Below are 17653 nucleotides of genomic sequence, written 5' to 3' on the forward strand. Positions count from 1 at the left end.
TTTTTTTGGGGGGTATTTAGGCGGGGAACTTTTCAGAGGAGTTTTGGGCGCTAGAATACCCGTTGTGAAGAGCAAACTGGCGGAAAAAATGAAAACCTTTCCCTCCTAAAATATACCATTTCCCACCTAAAACTAAAATTTACAATCTGACATGTCGTTTACCCATTACATTTTAAGTACAGTCAACTTAAAACCATTTTATTGTATGGACTCCCTTAACTCTCTCTTTAAGCACCGCTAGTCCATCACATAATAGTAAAAAGTGATGTCATAATGAAGATGACAGGAAAAAGAATGAAACTACAAGGTCGAGAATTAAGGATATTCAACCGCAGGAAGACCAGCAGAGAATCTATAATTTATTAGAGCCTCAGTGATTTTATACATCACAAAAGTTGCAGTCGATGAATTTCATTTCAGCTACTCAATTGATGATTACATTGTCACGTTCTCGGATAGAACACCCAGTTCACATTTCCAGCTATGAAAGAACCTTGATAACGAAGGTAAATGATGGTAAATATTACTCCCTTCGTATTTTAAAAAGAGATACACTCTGACCGGCACGTAGTTTTAGGAGAGTGATTTGAATTAATAAAAATAGGATAAAAGTGGGGTAGTGGGTGAATTATTTATCATAGTAAAAAGATAATATGAATAAATGCAGGAACCACAAGAAAGAGAGAAATATTAATATAATGGGAAGTGGTAGGGGTGTCAAATCGGGTCATCGGTTCGGTTTCGGTTCGGGTTCATCGGTTCGGGTTGAAACCGGTTCATTTTGCTATCAGTTCGATTCGATTCAGGTTGAAAAATTAACGATTCGGTTCGGGTTCAGGTTATGTGGTACGGGTTCATATCGGTCAGGTTCATATCGGGTGGGGTCATATTTGGTCGGGTCATAAACGGGTTAAGTCGGGTTCATATCGGTTCGGGTTCATATCGGTCGGGTTATAATCGGGTCGGATTATAATCGGGTCGGGTCCATTCGGTTCGGTTTGTTAACGGGTTTAGCCTGCTTGTAACCGAATCGGGTTTATATCGTGTCTGGTTCATGTCTAATCAGATCAATTCGGATACAAATTTTTAAACAATGTCGGGTTATTACTAAAATCACAATTTTCAATGCGTTTATATTGTAATATCAACATTATTAAAGCAAAAAAGGTAAAAGAGGCAATAAAATTTGATTACGTGATTTATAACTAATGTTATTTTCTTTTTTGACGAACAACTAATGTAGTATGTTCACTATCTAATTAATTTCATAAACTTAATTAAGAAAAGTCAGTCAATGTCTTTTATTATGTCCTGTAATATTTATTAATCATATTATTAAAATGGAATCAAAATCATCTATATTAAAATGGAATTAAAACGATCCGGGTTGTAAACGCTCCGGGCTGTAAACGGTTCGGGTTATAAACAGTTCGGGTTGAAACAGTTCGGGTTGTGAACGGGTTTTTCCGGGTTGAAACGGTTCGGGTTGTGAACGGGTTTTCCGGGTTGAAACGGTTCGGGTAGAAATAAATCGGGTCATTAACGGTTTTCGGGTCATTAACGGTTTTCGGGTCCATTCGGTTCGGGTTCAAACGGTTCGGGTTGACGCATGACGGTTTGTTATCGGGTATCGGGTCTTAATCGGGTTAATATTCTCGAAACGGTTCGGGTTCGAGTTGAATGTTATCGGTTCGGTTTGTTTTCGGTTTCAACTAACGGGTTATTAACGGTTCGGGTTATTAACGGTTCGGGTTAACCCAGCGGGTTCAACGGTTCGGGTTGAAAATTGACAGCCCTAGGAAGTGGGGACCAAAACATGTCAAGAAAGGAAAGTATATATCTCTTTTTAAAATACGACATTTTAAGGAAAGTGTATCTCTTTTTAAACTACGCAGGGAGAATAAATATGTAAATTTTATTTATGCTATGATTCCTTACTTGTGTATACTTAAGAATCCTTACGATACAGAGAATCCTAACTATAAACAATTAAAACAACACAACATAGATACAATGAGTGCAAATGTGGCTTGAAGTGTTTTGTCCAAGATGGCATCGAGGAGTGTTGAAACAGACTTGCCCTGCCAAACACCCCCACCAACAACCCCAAAAGGAAAATTATTTTTTATAAAAAAGGAATTAAAGAAATAAGAGAAAGAAACAACAGGAAAATAACATATACAGTTTCATCACTATAGGTTTTGGAGCGAGAAGGGATGGGGAAGCAAAACATATTCTACGTAGCTACATGGACATCCCACTAACCTGGTCTAATGTCGTGCAAGCACTAACCAATGGGCCAACAGGTAAGACATCATGAAGCTGTCCCTTCAACTTCTTCAACTCTTCTTGTGCTTCCGAGAAAGACTTATTATCCTAATCACAAAGAAAAACTTTGACTCGAACTGATGCCACATTCAAATTTTTACAATACATGAAACTACCAAGACTCCAAGAGAGTCTCCATGGGAAAATGTCAAAAAACTTATATCCAATTCAAGATTAAGCTCCACTTAAGGCCTATATCAAAAAAGAGAGAAAATTTACTCCCCAAAAATATCGAAAAAAAGTTAGTTTACCTTCCAGGGTTCAATAGAGGATAGAACTGTTAGGTTATGATACATATGACAATTCATAAATCATGCGAAAAAACCATTTAGCCAGGAATACATATTATTTACAAAGAATAATATGGAAGTGCATAGTGGAGATAAAATCATATTGCAACGCCGACAGGATACAAAGCATGTTGTTGTATAATTAGCCATTTAGTTGCAGATAATACAATAAAGATATTTGAACATACCATGACCACAGTACATAGGCTGGTAAGTGAAGAAAGAGAACGAAGAAGCAAAACCACTAAACCACCACCTTCCACAGTTTCGATAGTTCTTGCAAGGATATTTGGCGTCAAAGCTTCAAAATCCTAGACAAGGATAAAGAACTCGTATGAGCATTAGCAGGCTGAACACAAAGATTAGATTTCTATATAAAAAAATTAGTTGAAAGAAAGAAGCATCCACCTGCAGAATACACATGCCATAAGTATTTCCAAGTATCCTCTCTGAATCGCGATACAAGCAATGAGAGACCACTCCGCTCTCAATAAATAAAGAAAAAGGATCAACCTTTTCGGGATCAAGTAGTCCCCTTTGCATCATCTTCTTCACTTGCTTAACACGTTTTTTCTTATGACTGCTGTACGGGGTCATATCCAGCAAGGACAGAACACTAGTGGCAGAGCAAACTCTGACACCCAGGACACACCTAAGTCAAAGAAAGACTCCGAGCTCTAAACCAAGCATATACGACCCAGGCAGATCAAACCTCCCAGATCACGTATAGGACACAGAGCATAGCTCGACAAAGCTGCATCAGTCCAAGAAAGGACCTGTAGGCTAAACGACAACGACAAGGAATAAAGTACATCGCCGTCATACACGTGGCAGCATCCGAGTAGGCCAAAGTACAGAATAGTACGCCTATAAATAGCACCCACATCACTCGTGATGGGACACATTCTTACACACGATACTTGCTCCACCTTCTCTCTATATTCCCTCTCTAAAGACTTCTTATCTATTTGCTGACTTAGGCATCGGAGGGGGTTTCCTCGGTTAAACCCCCGAGGTTAGCTCACGTTTGCTCTGCTTGACAGGGCCAAGGTGCTTCGGAACATCCTCCCACTTCCATACTCGGAACAAGTGGCTCTAGAAGGAGGGGACTTCCCAGACCTTGCTTCTCAAAGATCTACCGTCCCACATAATGACCGAGTCAAGCGAACCGGTAATCCAACAGATAGAACCACCCACCTCAAAAAACAACCAGAAAACCACAAACATACCCTTGTTCGGAATGCCTCAAAGTCTTGGTCCGCCAAGAGAAACACCACAACCCAGAGCTATGGCAACCCCTAGCCAGGGCCAGGGTATCCCAATTCCAACCAGTGCCTCGCTAGCACGACTGGGGGTACAGTTCTCACCCGACCAGATGCGCACAGCCATAGAAGTCCTGACATTCCTTACTCAAACAACACCACGAGCCCAGGTCATGAGGACAGCCCCAGAGGTTGAGGTTGAGCAGAGGAGAAAACGTCCCAGACCCCAAAACAGTCCGAATGTTTGGAGGAGGAATCTGCAGCAGGAAATGGAAGGGGCTGACAGTCAAGAGTATGAGGCAGAAAGTATCACGCCAAGCAGAGCTCAACCCCGAGCAAGGACCGAACAAGCACCCAGTCAGAGGCACCACTCCGTGTCAGGTACGCCAAATCCCACTCAAGCAGTAGTTAAGCCTGATAATTCTCCCTTCTGCGATGAAATACTCTCCGAAAAAATGGAAAAGATAAAAATGCCCACTTGCAAATACTCCGGAAAGACAGACCCAACGAATCACCTCTCTGCCTTTGGGGGACACATGATGCTATACACCAACACAGACTCTATGTGGTGTAAAGTCTTCCCTTCCACACTGGAGGGGATAGCACAGAGCTGGTTTGGTAAAATACCCAAAGGCACCATAACCTCTTTCCGACAGTTAGCTATCTTGTTTCGCACCCAATATGTGGCAAACATTGCCAGAGAAAGGATGACAGGGGAGCTAATGTCAGTCATCCAGGGGCCTCAGGAATCTCTGAGGGAATACATATCCAGATTTAATATGGAGGCGTCGAATATACCCAAGTTGCAGCAAGAGGTAGCAGTCCTGGCTATGATGACTGGTCTGCGTGATGGAGAGTTCAAAAGCTATCTGGGCAGAAAATCATTCACAACCCTGGCAGAGGTGCTGGGACAGGCAAATGAATTTATAAAGAGTGAAGAGATTGGCAGAGCAACCTCACGTCGATATGTGGCAAGTGAGAATAATTACGGCAGTCAGAGCAAGAAAGAGCCATACAAAAAAGAATACCCAGACAGAAAAGAAAATCAGCAGCCCAGAAAAGATTGGCACAGGCAGGCCAGAGGAAGAGGTAATGAATTCAGAACTGAAAAGAGGGGTAAGTTCAGTGAATATACTCCCTTAGTCGCATCCAGAACTCAAATTTTTGCTATCAGTAAGGAGGATGAAAAGTGGCAGAGACCACCTAAAGTGTATAACAAATACAGAGACCCAAAGAAATATTGTGATTTTCATAGAGATCATGGTCATCTCACGGAGGAATGTACTCACTTGAAGGATAATATTGAGGACTTGATCCGGAGGGGATACTTGACACAGTTCAAAGCAAAGAGTTCTTATAGCAGAACCTATGAAAACAGAGACAATGATAACAGATTCGACAGCAAGAAGGTAGACTCCAAGCAGAGTTACCCAGCAGATCAAAAACGGTCAGGCGACATTCTAGTCATAACAGGAGGACCGGTTTATGCTGGAACCACAACTAGCGGTGCCAAGGCCAGTATAAGTGAATTTAAGCACCAGGTCAATTATCACAACTCTGGCAGATGGCCTGCCCCCCCCCCCCCGAAGATCCCACAGTGCACTTTCACAGAGGACGACTGCAAAGGCATAATTTACCCCCATGATGACCCCATGGTGCTGGCGTTGAATGTAGCTAACAGGAGAATCCACCGTATCCTGATAGATGGAGGCAGCTCTGCAAACATCTTATTTTGGCCAGCCTTCCAAGAATTGCAGATTGATGAAAAGCGTATAAAACCAGTCAATTACCCGGTAATTGGCTTCACAGGGGCAACAGTGATACCAGAAGGCATAGTCAGCCTGCCAGTGCAGATTGGGCAGGGTAAAGACATCAAAGATGTCATGGTGTACTTCATGATAGTAAAGGTACCCGCAGCCTACAATGCCATCCTGGGCAGACCTTTCATCCACGACGCAGGGGCAGTAGTATCCACTTATCACCTTACCATGATGTACACCACAAATGATCATAGATCGGCCAAGGTTAGGGGAAATCAGGAACAGGCCAAAAAATGCTACCACACAGCCCTAAAGCAGCCACCCAGACCCCCGCCCCTGGCAGAGGCAGGCATTCCCCTGTCCAGAAAAAGAAAGAGAGCAGAACGAAAAAAAGACTCTATCCTGAACATGGAGAAATTTGAGCATCGGGAGGAAGAACTGATTAAACCAGCACTGACAGAGGAGACAGAAGAGATAGAAATGGAGGAAGGGGTAGAGGACAGGACAGTCCGAGTTGGCACAGATATAGATCTTTCACTGAGGGTAAATATCATCGATCTACTGCGAGAACATGCAGACATATTTGAAGGAAATAATGCCCTTGGTCCAAGTATGCATTCAATGTTAAGTCTAATAAATGCGGTTCAGTATTAATTAACAAGTTAATAATTCAGTGAGATCAAGTGAGCTGAATGCCTAGCTAGAGGCCGCTTCAGTTCAAGTGGAATTAATGATATTAATCCACAGCTTACTCTTGACTGAACCCGTAGGGTCACACAAATAGTACGTAAACGGATCAAGTATTTAATGGCATTAAATACTCCATCTATGGATATTCGGAATCGACGGATCTTGGTTTCAGTGGGAGCTGAGATCGTCACAGGCAAGAAATGAATCCTCCGGAAACGATGATATTGCCGGAAACGGAAATATGGATCGTATCGGAAATATAAATATTATCCAAGTCGTAGATGTTGCCGGAAACGGAAACATGGTACGTATCGGAAAATATTATCGGAAATGGAAATATTGCCGGAATCGGAAATATTGCCGGAAACGGAAATATTGTCAGAATCGGAAATATTATCGGAATCGGAAAATAATTCCGGAAACGGAAATATTAAATATTTGTTCGAAATGGAAATTAATTTCGGAATCGGAAATATTAAATATTGTTCGTATCGGAAATGAATTCCGGATTCGGGAATTTAATCGGAAGCGTATCGTACGAATTAGCATCGGACGAGGCCCGCTAGACGAAGGCCCAGCACGAAGCCAGGCCATCGCCCAGCGAGCCAACACGCACCATCGCGTGCCTAGCCTCGACCAGGCCCAGCGCAAGGCCAGGCCCAGCCAAGGCTTGGGGCGCGCGCGCGAGAGCACAACAGCAGTGGGCCGAGCGCTGTGCGCCTAGCGTGGGCCGCAAGGCTTGCGCGGGTGTACGGTGCTCGTGCAATGCTTGTGCGGGAATCCTAAAGAAATCTGGATTCGAAATATGATTAAATCCTAAAACTATTAGATAATGATTATTTAATTAGAGTCCTAGTAGGATTATAATTAAATAAATTAGTATCCTAATAGGATTCCAAATCCTTTTCCATAACTCTATAAATAGGTGCCTAGGGTCACATATTTATAGAGAGAATTCAAGTATTCAAAGTGAGTTTTTGAGAGCAAAATTCAATTACACAATTGCCTATAAAAGTGCCGAAAATAATAGTACCTTAAGGGCGATTCTAGTTGGTCAATCTTAAGGCGGATCCGGACGTGCTGTGGACTATCTACGGAGGGACGACACTTGGAGTCCTAAAGACTTGTTCTTGTTCGGTTCGGGCGCAGCTAGGGAAGGCACGCAACAAAGAGTATGCATCTAAACTATGCTAAATTATTATGTGTAAATAATATATTTTCCTGGCTATATGGTTTTTCCGCATGATTTATGAATTGTCATATGTATCATAACCTAACAGTGGTATCACGAGCCTCTTATTATTTTCATAATCTAAATTGCATGAACATGGTTAAATATTACAAATTTGAAAGAATTAAAAGGGGTGATTAATTTTCGTAATTGTTAATTAATTGCAAATTGCGTTTATTTAATTATACGTACGCAGTTTTTCGGCAGTTTCTTCGTTACTCATCCAAATCGAGTGATTTTTGTATCAATTTCGCATGTAAAAGTCATTCTAAAATTTTGACAAAAACAGTATTTTTCTGCCGAACCCAGAATTCTCAAATTCGAAGCCTAACTATGACTTTTCGGAGGTTTTAGTTTTTCGAATGCAAAATTTCGTAAATTTAAGATGTTAAATTAAATATTTGCGATTCTTGTTGATAAATCTTGAATTTTTGATTGACCTACTGTATATGTTTAACAAATTTGAATGCCTAGCCTTGTTAATTATGCAATCTAATTTGTAATTATGATTAATTTGTTGAAAATTAGAATAATTTAGAATTAATTTGATTTTCATAATTAATTATAATTTAATTAGATACCTATGATTAAAAACCACCATAAAAATTGTAAATTTATGATAAATTTTAAATTTTTATGACCTAGACTTGAATCCATGTTAATCGGAAATCAATTGAATAATAAATTTTCGATTTTTCGCCCTAAAATTATGAAATTAATATTATTTATTAATTTGTCATTAATTTTAAATATAAATTTTTTAAATTTTATGCGATTCGTTCATATAACTTGCACGCACAAAGCAATGGACGCTACGTGTTACCCTTAAGGGGTGTTGTATAATGCGGGCATGTGACGACGAGCAAGGGAGCTCGTCGCCCATGCGGCACGAATGCAATGAGCAAGGCCATGGTGCACGAGCACAAGGTAGCAGCCCTGCCTTGTGCCGTGGGCTGTGAGCAATGGACGAATGGGCGAGGGCGAAGGCAGGCACAGCAGTCGCGTGTGGGCAGCAAGCGAGCTGCGCCACAACGCGCACTGCCTCGCGCAAACGTGCGGAGCCTCGCGCGCAGCGAGCGCAAGCTCGCGTGCCACGAGTGCTACGCCCAGCGTCGATGCCTCGCGCAGCGAGCGATGGCTCGCAGGATCGAGCGTTGGCAAGCGCGCGCAGCGAGCGCTGGCTCGCATAAAGCGAGCGCTGGCGAGCGCACACAGCGAGCGCTGGCTCGCATGCAGCGAGCGCAGCGAGCGATGGCTCGCGTGCATCGAGCGCTGGCGCGCGCGCAGCGAGCACCAGCTCGCGTGATGGCTTGCGAAGGAAAGCAGCAACAATAATGCGACGCAGCGCATGGGCTGCGCGCACATGGCCAGCGATGGCTGTGTGCGTGTGGCCCATGGGCGTACGTTGCGTGGGGTTGTTGCGTTGCGATTGGATCGTTTTGAAATTTTAATTTGAAATTTTCAGTTTACGTAATTTTAATTAATTTTAAAATTAATAATTTAAATTATTTTCTTGGATTTTAATTTTGAATATTGTAATTATAATAAATTTTATTTATTCTAATTATTTTACTAAAATTAAAATCATGAATTAATTTAAATACGACTGAAATTAAATTAAACTTTTGGATTCAATTATAAATTTATATGAGCTTTAAATTTTACGGATTTTTCATGAAATACCCCCGAATTATGGCGTAATTCACCAAATGCCCCTCGACTTTCAGAAATTCACCAAATGCCCCTCACAAATGACTTAATACCCAAAATACCCTTACTAATGACGCGCCGTTAGTCCTCCGTTAGCCTAATTTTTAAATTCACCAAATACCCCTATTTTATAACTTATTTCATATAATACCCCTATTCTGAAACTTAATTCACCAAATACACATAACTTAAAATTACCCATTTTGATGCTCAGCGGCTAGTTTTTATGTTTGAAAATTAGCCGTTGCTTATTGTTTGCTTATAAAAACCCCTTTTCTGACTATTTATTGTAGTTTTTCTATTGTTTTGTTAATTTCATATCATTTTTGTCATGAGTTTTCTTTCAAAATCATCATCCACACCCATGAATCCACATATGTAAGAGTCCCAAACAATTTCTAATATTATGGGAGGAAATTTCCATCTGAGGCTCCGATACAACACTCAGTAAGTTTCAATTATGATCCAATAAGTTCAGGCCTCATCCAGTAAAGACAATGCACTTTAGCTGAGCAAAAGGCCAAAAAACCCCATTTTCAAAGGGATCTTATGTAAGTGAAGCTGAAGTAATTCAATCTAAAGCTAACACCTTAATTTTCTTATTGTCCGAATGGTAAAGAAACTAAGAAATCAAGTTCAATAACACATATATTTTTATCACAACCTCGATTTCAACTTGGATTCATGATGTGAAAATCTTGAGTTTGGAGGCAAATCTTTGTGCCAAGATTCATGTTTTTTCACTGGTTCATGAGCTTTGGAACATACCTTAGTTTCATTTTTTTTTTCTTGTTCCCTCAAATCCAAAAATAGACATTTGTCCATAAATCTGACCATGTCAATAGGACCTAGCTCAAAAGAAAAGTGGGAAAACCTTTATGCCTCGACTGTAAGGTTGAGAGAAAGTTAGGAGATTGAAGAAAGATGTTTGGAGGCAGTAGAGACAGGAGACAAAAGGGAGTTAACGTTAAATATGTGGCATGGAAGCAATAGAAGCCGAGGTAGCTGGAACATATGCGTTAGAATAAAATTAATAAGAGCTTTATTTTTAATCTGTTTGCATATGTTAAAGATATTTCCCATATTGAAAAAGGAATACCTTCCGATTGCATGGTAAATATAATTAATTGGTCACATAAAGAATAAGGTACAAAAGAAGTAGCTATTTTCTTGAAGAGTTGCGACGTTTTGAGGTGTTTTTAGGAGTGTTTTATGTTTTAGTGTTGTACCGGAGCTTCAGATTGAGTGTTGTATAAGATATTCGGATGTCAAATTTTCTCCCATGATAACAAAATTTATTTGGGACTCTTACATATGTGGACTCATTGGGTGTGGATGATGATTTTGAAAGAAAACTCATGACAAAAATGATATGAAATTAACAAAATAATAGGAAAACTACAATAAACCGTCAGAAAAAGAGTATTTATAAGCAAACAATAAGCAACGGCTAATTTTCAAACACAAAAACTAGCCGTTGAGCATCAAAATGAGTAATTTTAAGTTATTGGTATTTGGTGAATTAAGTTTCTGAATAAGGGTATTTGGTGAAATAAGTATTAAAATAGGGGTATTTGGTGAATTTGAAAATTAGGTTAACGGAGGACTAACGGCGCATCATTAGTAAGGGTATTTTGGGTATTAAGTCATTTGTGAGGGGCATTTGGTGAATTTCTGAAAGTCGAGGGGCATTTGGTGAATTACGCCAAAATTCGGGGGTATTTCATGAAAAATCCGTAAATTTTAATTAAATTTGTATGCTTCCGGTTAGACTAGAAATACATTTTTATGTTTAAAATTAGTAAAACATATGAATTTATTGGTTTAAGTGGGAGCCCTTTTTAGTCATAAACTCTTGATTAGGTCTACAAATCCTTAAGGTTAAAACAACTTGATTAGAATTAATAAGGACTGAATAATTGGTAGATTATTGGTGCCCTTGATTAATTGCTGCAAATGTTTACGTGATGCATAATGTGTTTTACTAACCAGCTATGTGGGCCATTCATGATAATGAATGGGTGAATGGTATATATTGTATATGTACTGTTTTGCAGGTTATGAAGTGATTTTAGTATGGCCCAAATAGGATAGAAAATATGGTCTGCGTACCATTAATTTTGAATGTAATTGGTCTAAAGTACCAAAGTAGTTTTTCAATTCAAATATGGTCTGCGTACCATCAAATAGTTGTAATTAGTTTTAATTATAGCTTATCCTATTTGAAGAAAATGGTGCCTCCCACAGAGATTTTCAAGACGGACTTTGAAGTTAAAGCTTCAAGATGAAGTCGGGCCATACTAGATCACATTTATCTTATGCATGCTTTAAGTTATTTATTGCTTTAAATATGTCTTAAAATGCATGAGATCAAAAGCTTGATTATGTTGCATGATTAAGGATTTTAGTTCACTTAAAATCTAACCAACATAGTAAGAGCCTTAAGTTCCAAACTTAAAAATTGAGTTAAAAGGTGCCATGCCAAAATATACACTTGCTTGGATATCCTTTACATCAATCTAGTAATAGTTTTCGCTCAGCGAGGTGTTACTTATTGGTCCTAAAGGGGCAAGGTACACAAAAAAATGTGAGTACATGTTAGTTTTGGTGAAACTCAACGATATAAGTAAGGAGTCCTTTTATGTCGTGGCAAAATCGATAGGTTTACCTAATAAGTTCTTAGACGTACCTATCAACCAAGAATAGTTTCTAGACTATTAGCAAAAGGCTTTTGCTTACCTAAGATGTTTTAGGATTAAGTCGACAAACTGTGCTTAGTTCTTCAATGATTTTAGTATCTTGGAATCATTTTATTCACACCTGCCGGAACACATAACTTGAATAAAATGCTTAATAAACATTGAATTATGCATGTATGCTAGAATTTAAGTTTATTAAGAGAAACTGTGAATGGTTATTTATTTGTTTATTCTTTTCAATTGTAGTTTTTAATATGGCAAACAACAATTCATTCAACATTCGATCAATTCTCGAAAAGGAGAAGTTGAACAGGAAAAACTTCCTTGACTGGCAAAGGAACTTGCAAATAGTTCTTATGCAGGAAGAAAAGGAGTATGTCCTAGATGAGGCGATGCCCGAAGCCGCAGGCGACGGGGTCACTCAGGCAGCCCTCAATCGTTGGATTGATGCCAACAAGGATGTGAAATGTCTAATGCTCGCCACCATGAGTGCGGATCTGCAGAAAACGTTCATCAACTCAGATGCTTTCACAATCATCAGTGAGTTGAAGAACATGTTCCAAGATCTGGCTCGAGTCGAAAGATTCGAGACTCATAGGCAAATTCTTGAGACCAAGCTTAAGAAAGGCGAGCCCGTAAGTCCACATGTTCTCAAAATGATTGGACTCATTGAGAATATGAGTCGGCTGGATCAGCAATTTTCTCAGGAAATGGCTATAGACACCATCCTCCATTCTCTTCATAGCGGGTATGATCAGTTCAAACTGAACTACAGTATGAATAGTCTGGACAAAACGCTCACTGAGCTTCACGGTATGCTGAAGACCGCTGAAAAGACGCTCAAAAGTGATAAGCAGGATGTGCTTATGGTGCGTGGGGGCAAGTTCAAGAAATCTGGAAAGAAGAGGAATGCTAAGAAAGGTGGCAACAAGGCCAGCCCAACTAAGCAAACTGGCGCCAAATCTGTAAAGAGGAAGGTCAGTCAACCCACTTATGAATCCGAATGCTTCTACTGCAAGAAGAAGGGGCATTGGAAGAGAGATTGGTTGAAGCTAAAGGAAGATCAGAAGAACGGAACAGTCGTTCCATCTTCAGGTATTTTCGTTATAGACTGTATACTTGCTAATTAAACTTCTTGGGTATTTGATACAGGTTGTGGCTCACACTTATGTTCCAATCCACAGGGACTAAGAAGAAGTAGAAAGTTAAGCAAGGGTGAAGTCGACCTACGAGTGGGAAATAGAGCACGGATTGCTGCATTAGCTGTAGGAACTTACTATTTGTCGTTGCCCTCCGGGCTAGTTTTGGAACTGGAAGAATGTTTCCATGTTCCAAGTCTTACTAAAAACATCATTTCAGTTTCTTGCTTAGATGCTAAGGGATTTTCCTTTTTAATAAAAGACAATAGTTGTTCGTTTTATTTTAAAGAGATGTTTTATGGATCTTCTAGATTAGTCAATGGACTTTATTTATTAGATCACGACAAACAAGTATATAACATAAATACCAAAAAGGCCAAAAAGGATGATTCAGATCTCACCTATCTGTGGCATTGTCGATTAGGCCATATAAACTTGAAACGCTTAGAAAGACTTCAAAAGGAAGGAATTCTAGAACCATTTGACTTAGAGGATTATGGTAAATGCGAATCATGTTTACTTGGCGAAATGACAAAGCAACCTTTCTCTAAAGTTGGAGAAAAAGCAAATGAACTATTGGGTTTAATCCATACAGATGTATGTGGACCAATGAGTACGAATGCTAGAGGTGGTTTCAGCTACTTTATCACTTTTACTGATGACTTCAGTAGATATGGTTATGTCTACCTAATGAAGCATAAGTCTGAATCCTTTGACAAATTCAAGGAATTTCAGAGTGAAGTAGAGAATCAATTAGGCAAGAAGATTAAGGCACTGCGGTCTGATAGAGGCGGTGAATATCTGAGCTATGAATTTGATGACCATCTGAAAGAATGTGGAATTCTATCAGAATTGACTCCTCCTGGAACACCACAATGGAACGGTGTGTCGGAACGGAGGAACAGAACCTTGCTAGACATGGTCAGGTCAATGATGGGTCAGGCCGAACTTCCATTAGAATTTTGGGGACATGCACTAAATACAGCTGCACTCACTATAAATAGAGCTCCGTCTAAAGCTGTCGAAAATACTCCATACGAATTATGGTTTGGAAAGCCTCCAAATGTGTCTTTTCTTAAGATTTGGGGATGTGAAGTATACGTCAAACGATTAATTTCAGACAAACTTCATCCAAAATCTGACAAATGTATCCTTGTGGGCTATCCAAAGGAAACAAAGGGGTATTACTTCTACAATACATCTGAGAACAAGGTGTTTGTTGCTCGAGATGGTGTCTTTTTGGAGAAAGATCACATTTCCAAAATGACAAGTGGGAGAAAAGTAGACCTCGAAGAAATTCGAGCCGAACAACAAACTCTAGAGAATGCTCAAGATGACATTCAGGATGAAACTCAGAGATCTTTAGAAGAATCTGGTGAAAATCATGGTCAATCTAGAAATGTTACCCCGCGTAGATCGCAAAGATATAGATCTCAACCGGAAAGGTACTTAGGTATTTTGACGAACGAGAGCTATGACGTTCTATTACTTGAAAGTGATGAACCTGCGACTTACAAACAAGCTATGACGAGCCCTAGCTCCAAGCAATGGCAAGAAGCCATGCAATCTGAATTAGACTCCATGTCTGAAAACCAAGTATGGGATTTGGTCGATTTGCCAGATGGCTACCAAGCCATTGGAAGCAAATGGGTTTTCAAACTGAAAAAGGACAAGGATGGGAAACTTGAAGTTTTCAAAGCTAGATTGGTTGCAAAAGGTTACAGGCAAGTCCACGGTGTGGATTACGATGAAACCTTTTCACCAGTTGCAATGCTAAAGTCTATTCGGATAATGTTAGCAATCGCTGCATATTACGATTACGAAATATGGCAGATGGATGTCAAAACTGCTTTCTTAAACGGCGTTTTAACAGAAACTGTGTTTATGACACAGCCTGAAGGTTTTGAGGATCCAAAGAATGCTAAAAAGGTATGCAAGCTAAAGAAGTCAATCTACGGATTGAAGCAGGCATCCAGGAGCTGGAATATACGTTTTGATGAAGCAGTCAGTGACTTTGGTTTCATCAAGAACGCAGACGAATCTTGTGTATACAAGAAGGTAAGTGGGAGCAAAATTGCTTTCCTAGTATTATATGTCGACGACATATTACTTATCGGAAATGACATTCCTATGTTGAACTCTGTCAAGACTTGGTTTGGGAAATGTTTTTCGATGAAAGATCTAGGAGAAGCACAGTACATATTGGGCATCAAGATTTACAGAGATAGATCTAAAAAGATGATTGGACTTAGTCAAAGCACTTATATCAATAAGGTGCTTGATAGGTTCAAGATGGCGGACTCCAAGCGAGGCTACCTACCCATGTCTCATGGAATGACTCTAAGCAAGACTCAGTGCCTAAAAACACTTGATGAGCGTAGACGAATGAATGGGATTCCATATGCATCATTGATTGGTTCAATAATGTATGCTATGATATGTACACGCCCGGATGTTGCGTACGCACTCAGTGCTACGAGCAGATACCAGTCAGACCCAGGAGAGGCGCATTGGACTGCTGCTAAGAATATTCTGAAGTACCTGAAAAGGCACAAAGATGACTTCCTGGTCTATGGTGGAGATGATGAATTAATTGTTAAAGGCTATACGGACGCAAGTTTCCAAACCGACAAAGATGATTTCAGATCACAGTCTGGTTTTGTCTTCTGCCTCAACGGAGGAGCAGTAAGCTGGAAAAGTGCTAAGCAAAGCACCATTGCGGATTCTACAACTGAAGCGCAGTACATTGCTGCACATGAAGCAGCAAAGGAATCTATATGGCTAAGGAAGTTCATAGGTGAACTCGGTGTAGTCCCCTCCATTAAAGGACCAATAGCCCTGTATTGTGATAATAACGGAGCTATTGCACAGGCAAAGGAGCCTAGACACCACCAGAGAGTCAAGCATGTACTTCGTAGATTTCACCTTCTACGAGAGTTCGTTGAAAGAAAAGAAGTCGAGGTAAGCAAAATTGGTACTGATGACAACATATCAGATCCATTAACTAAACCTCTGCCGCAGGCGAAGCACAACTCGCACACTGCAGCTATGGGAATCAAGCATATTGGAGAATGGCTTTGATGTCTCTGTTTAATGTTTTAAAGTTTTAGAGTTTAAATCTTTGTAAAACATTATTGGTTAATCATTCACAATAAATGAAAAGAATTCATTTTTCCATTTAATTTGTGGTTTATTAAATGATGAGTCCCTTCAATTTGACGATATATTCAAAATAGACTGTCAGGACCAGTCCTGTGACTAAGAAATGTCTATCAAGTGAACTTGAATGTCAAAGGTTGAAAATGGTCCCTAGTCGGAGTTTTCTATAAAATTGGACGCATAGAAAACGTTAGACGATTAGAATGCAAGATGACTAGTAGTTCTGTTTCTTGAACTATGTGGACATGGCAATGTCATAATCATTTGCATAGATACTTACTTTGGGAAGACTAGTATCGGACAAGACCTATGAAACTTTACTGTAAGAGATGAAAATCTGTCATAAGTAAATTTCATTAAAATTATTAGACACTAAATCCTCAATACCTGAGTGATTTGAGATTACTTGTTTGAGAACTGGTTGCTTTGACGTTGACCAACCGTCGCACCGTAAAAGGAGGCTATAAAGGCAACGCTCAGGTAATCACCTATCAAACGAAGTCTAATCTCAAGATCACAAGATTGGGATTATCCTCCCATAAATCGGGATGAGATGCTTAAAAAGTTGTACAAGGCCACTCGGAGAGCTAGAAACTGTGAAATGCATGGCCGTGCTCGGATGAATCATAGGCTATGATTATCTGTTTATTTGATCAGTTGAACTCTGAAACCGAGGAACACCTCTGGACATAATAAGGATGACAACTCTTACCTTATGTTCAAGAGCAAGCATCGAGCGACAAAGGAATTAGGAAATGCACACTTGTCCCTAAGGACAAGTGGGAGACTTAAGGAAATAATGCCCTTGGTCCAAGTATGCATTCAATGTTAAGTCTAATAAATGCGGTTCAGTATTAATTAACAAGTTAATAATTCAGTGAGATCAAGTGAGCTGAATGCCTAGCTAGAGGCCGCTTCAGTTCAAGTGGAATTAATGATATTAATCCACAGCTTACTCTTGACTGAACCCGTAGGGTCACACAAATAGTACGTAAACGGATCAAGTATTTAATGGCATTAAATACTCCATCTATGGATATTCGGAATCGACGGATCTTGGTTTCAGTGGGAGCTGAGATTGTCACAGGCAAGAAATGAATACTCCGGAAACGATGATATTGCCGGAAACGGAAATATGGATCGTATCGGAAATATAAATATTATCCAAGTCGTAGATGTTGCCGGAAACGGAAACATGGTACGTATCGGAAAATATTATCGGAAATGGAAATATTGTCGGAATCGGAAATATTGCCGGAAACGGAAATATTGTCAGAATCGGAAATATTATCGGAATCGGAAAATAATTCCGGAAACGGAAATATTAAATATTTGTTCGAAATGGAAATTAATTCCGGAATCGGAAATATTAAACATTGTTCGTA

At 39.7% G+C, this 17653-nt stretch overlaps 1 protein-coding gene across 1 annotated transcript in view; it reads right to left on the reverse strand.

Annotated features, from left to right (window-relative positions):
• Positions 1–17653, reverse strand: part of LOC110778338 (RNA cytidine acetyltransferase 1-like) — a 66640-nt gene that overhangs the window by 39026 nt on the left and 9961 nt on the right. The window contains exons 3-5 of the mRNA XM_056831858.1: positions 3027–3198; positions 2807–2929; positions 2266–2376 (exon numbers count right to left, since the gene is read on the reverse strand). Coding sequence (XP_056687836.1) covers positions 2266–2376; positions 2807–2929; positions 3027–3198 — 406 coding nt within the window. The remainder of the gene's footprint in view (positions 1–2265; positions 2377–2806; positions 2930–3026; positions 3199–17653) is intronic.

Source organism: Spinacia oleracea, chromosome 6, assembly GCF_020520425.1.
Source record: "Spinacia oleracea cultivar Varoflay chromosome 6, BTI_SOV_V1, whole genome shotgun sequence".
Classification (NCBI taxonomy): Eukaryota; Viridiplantae; Streptophyta; class Magnoliopsida; order Caryophyllales; family Amaranthaceae; genus Spinacia; species Spinacia oleracea.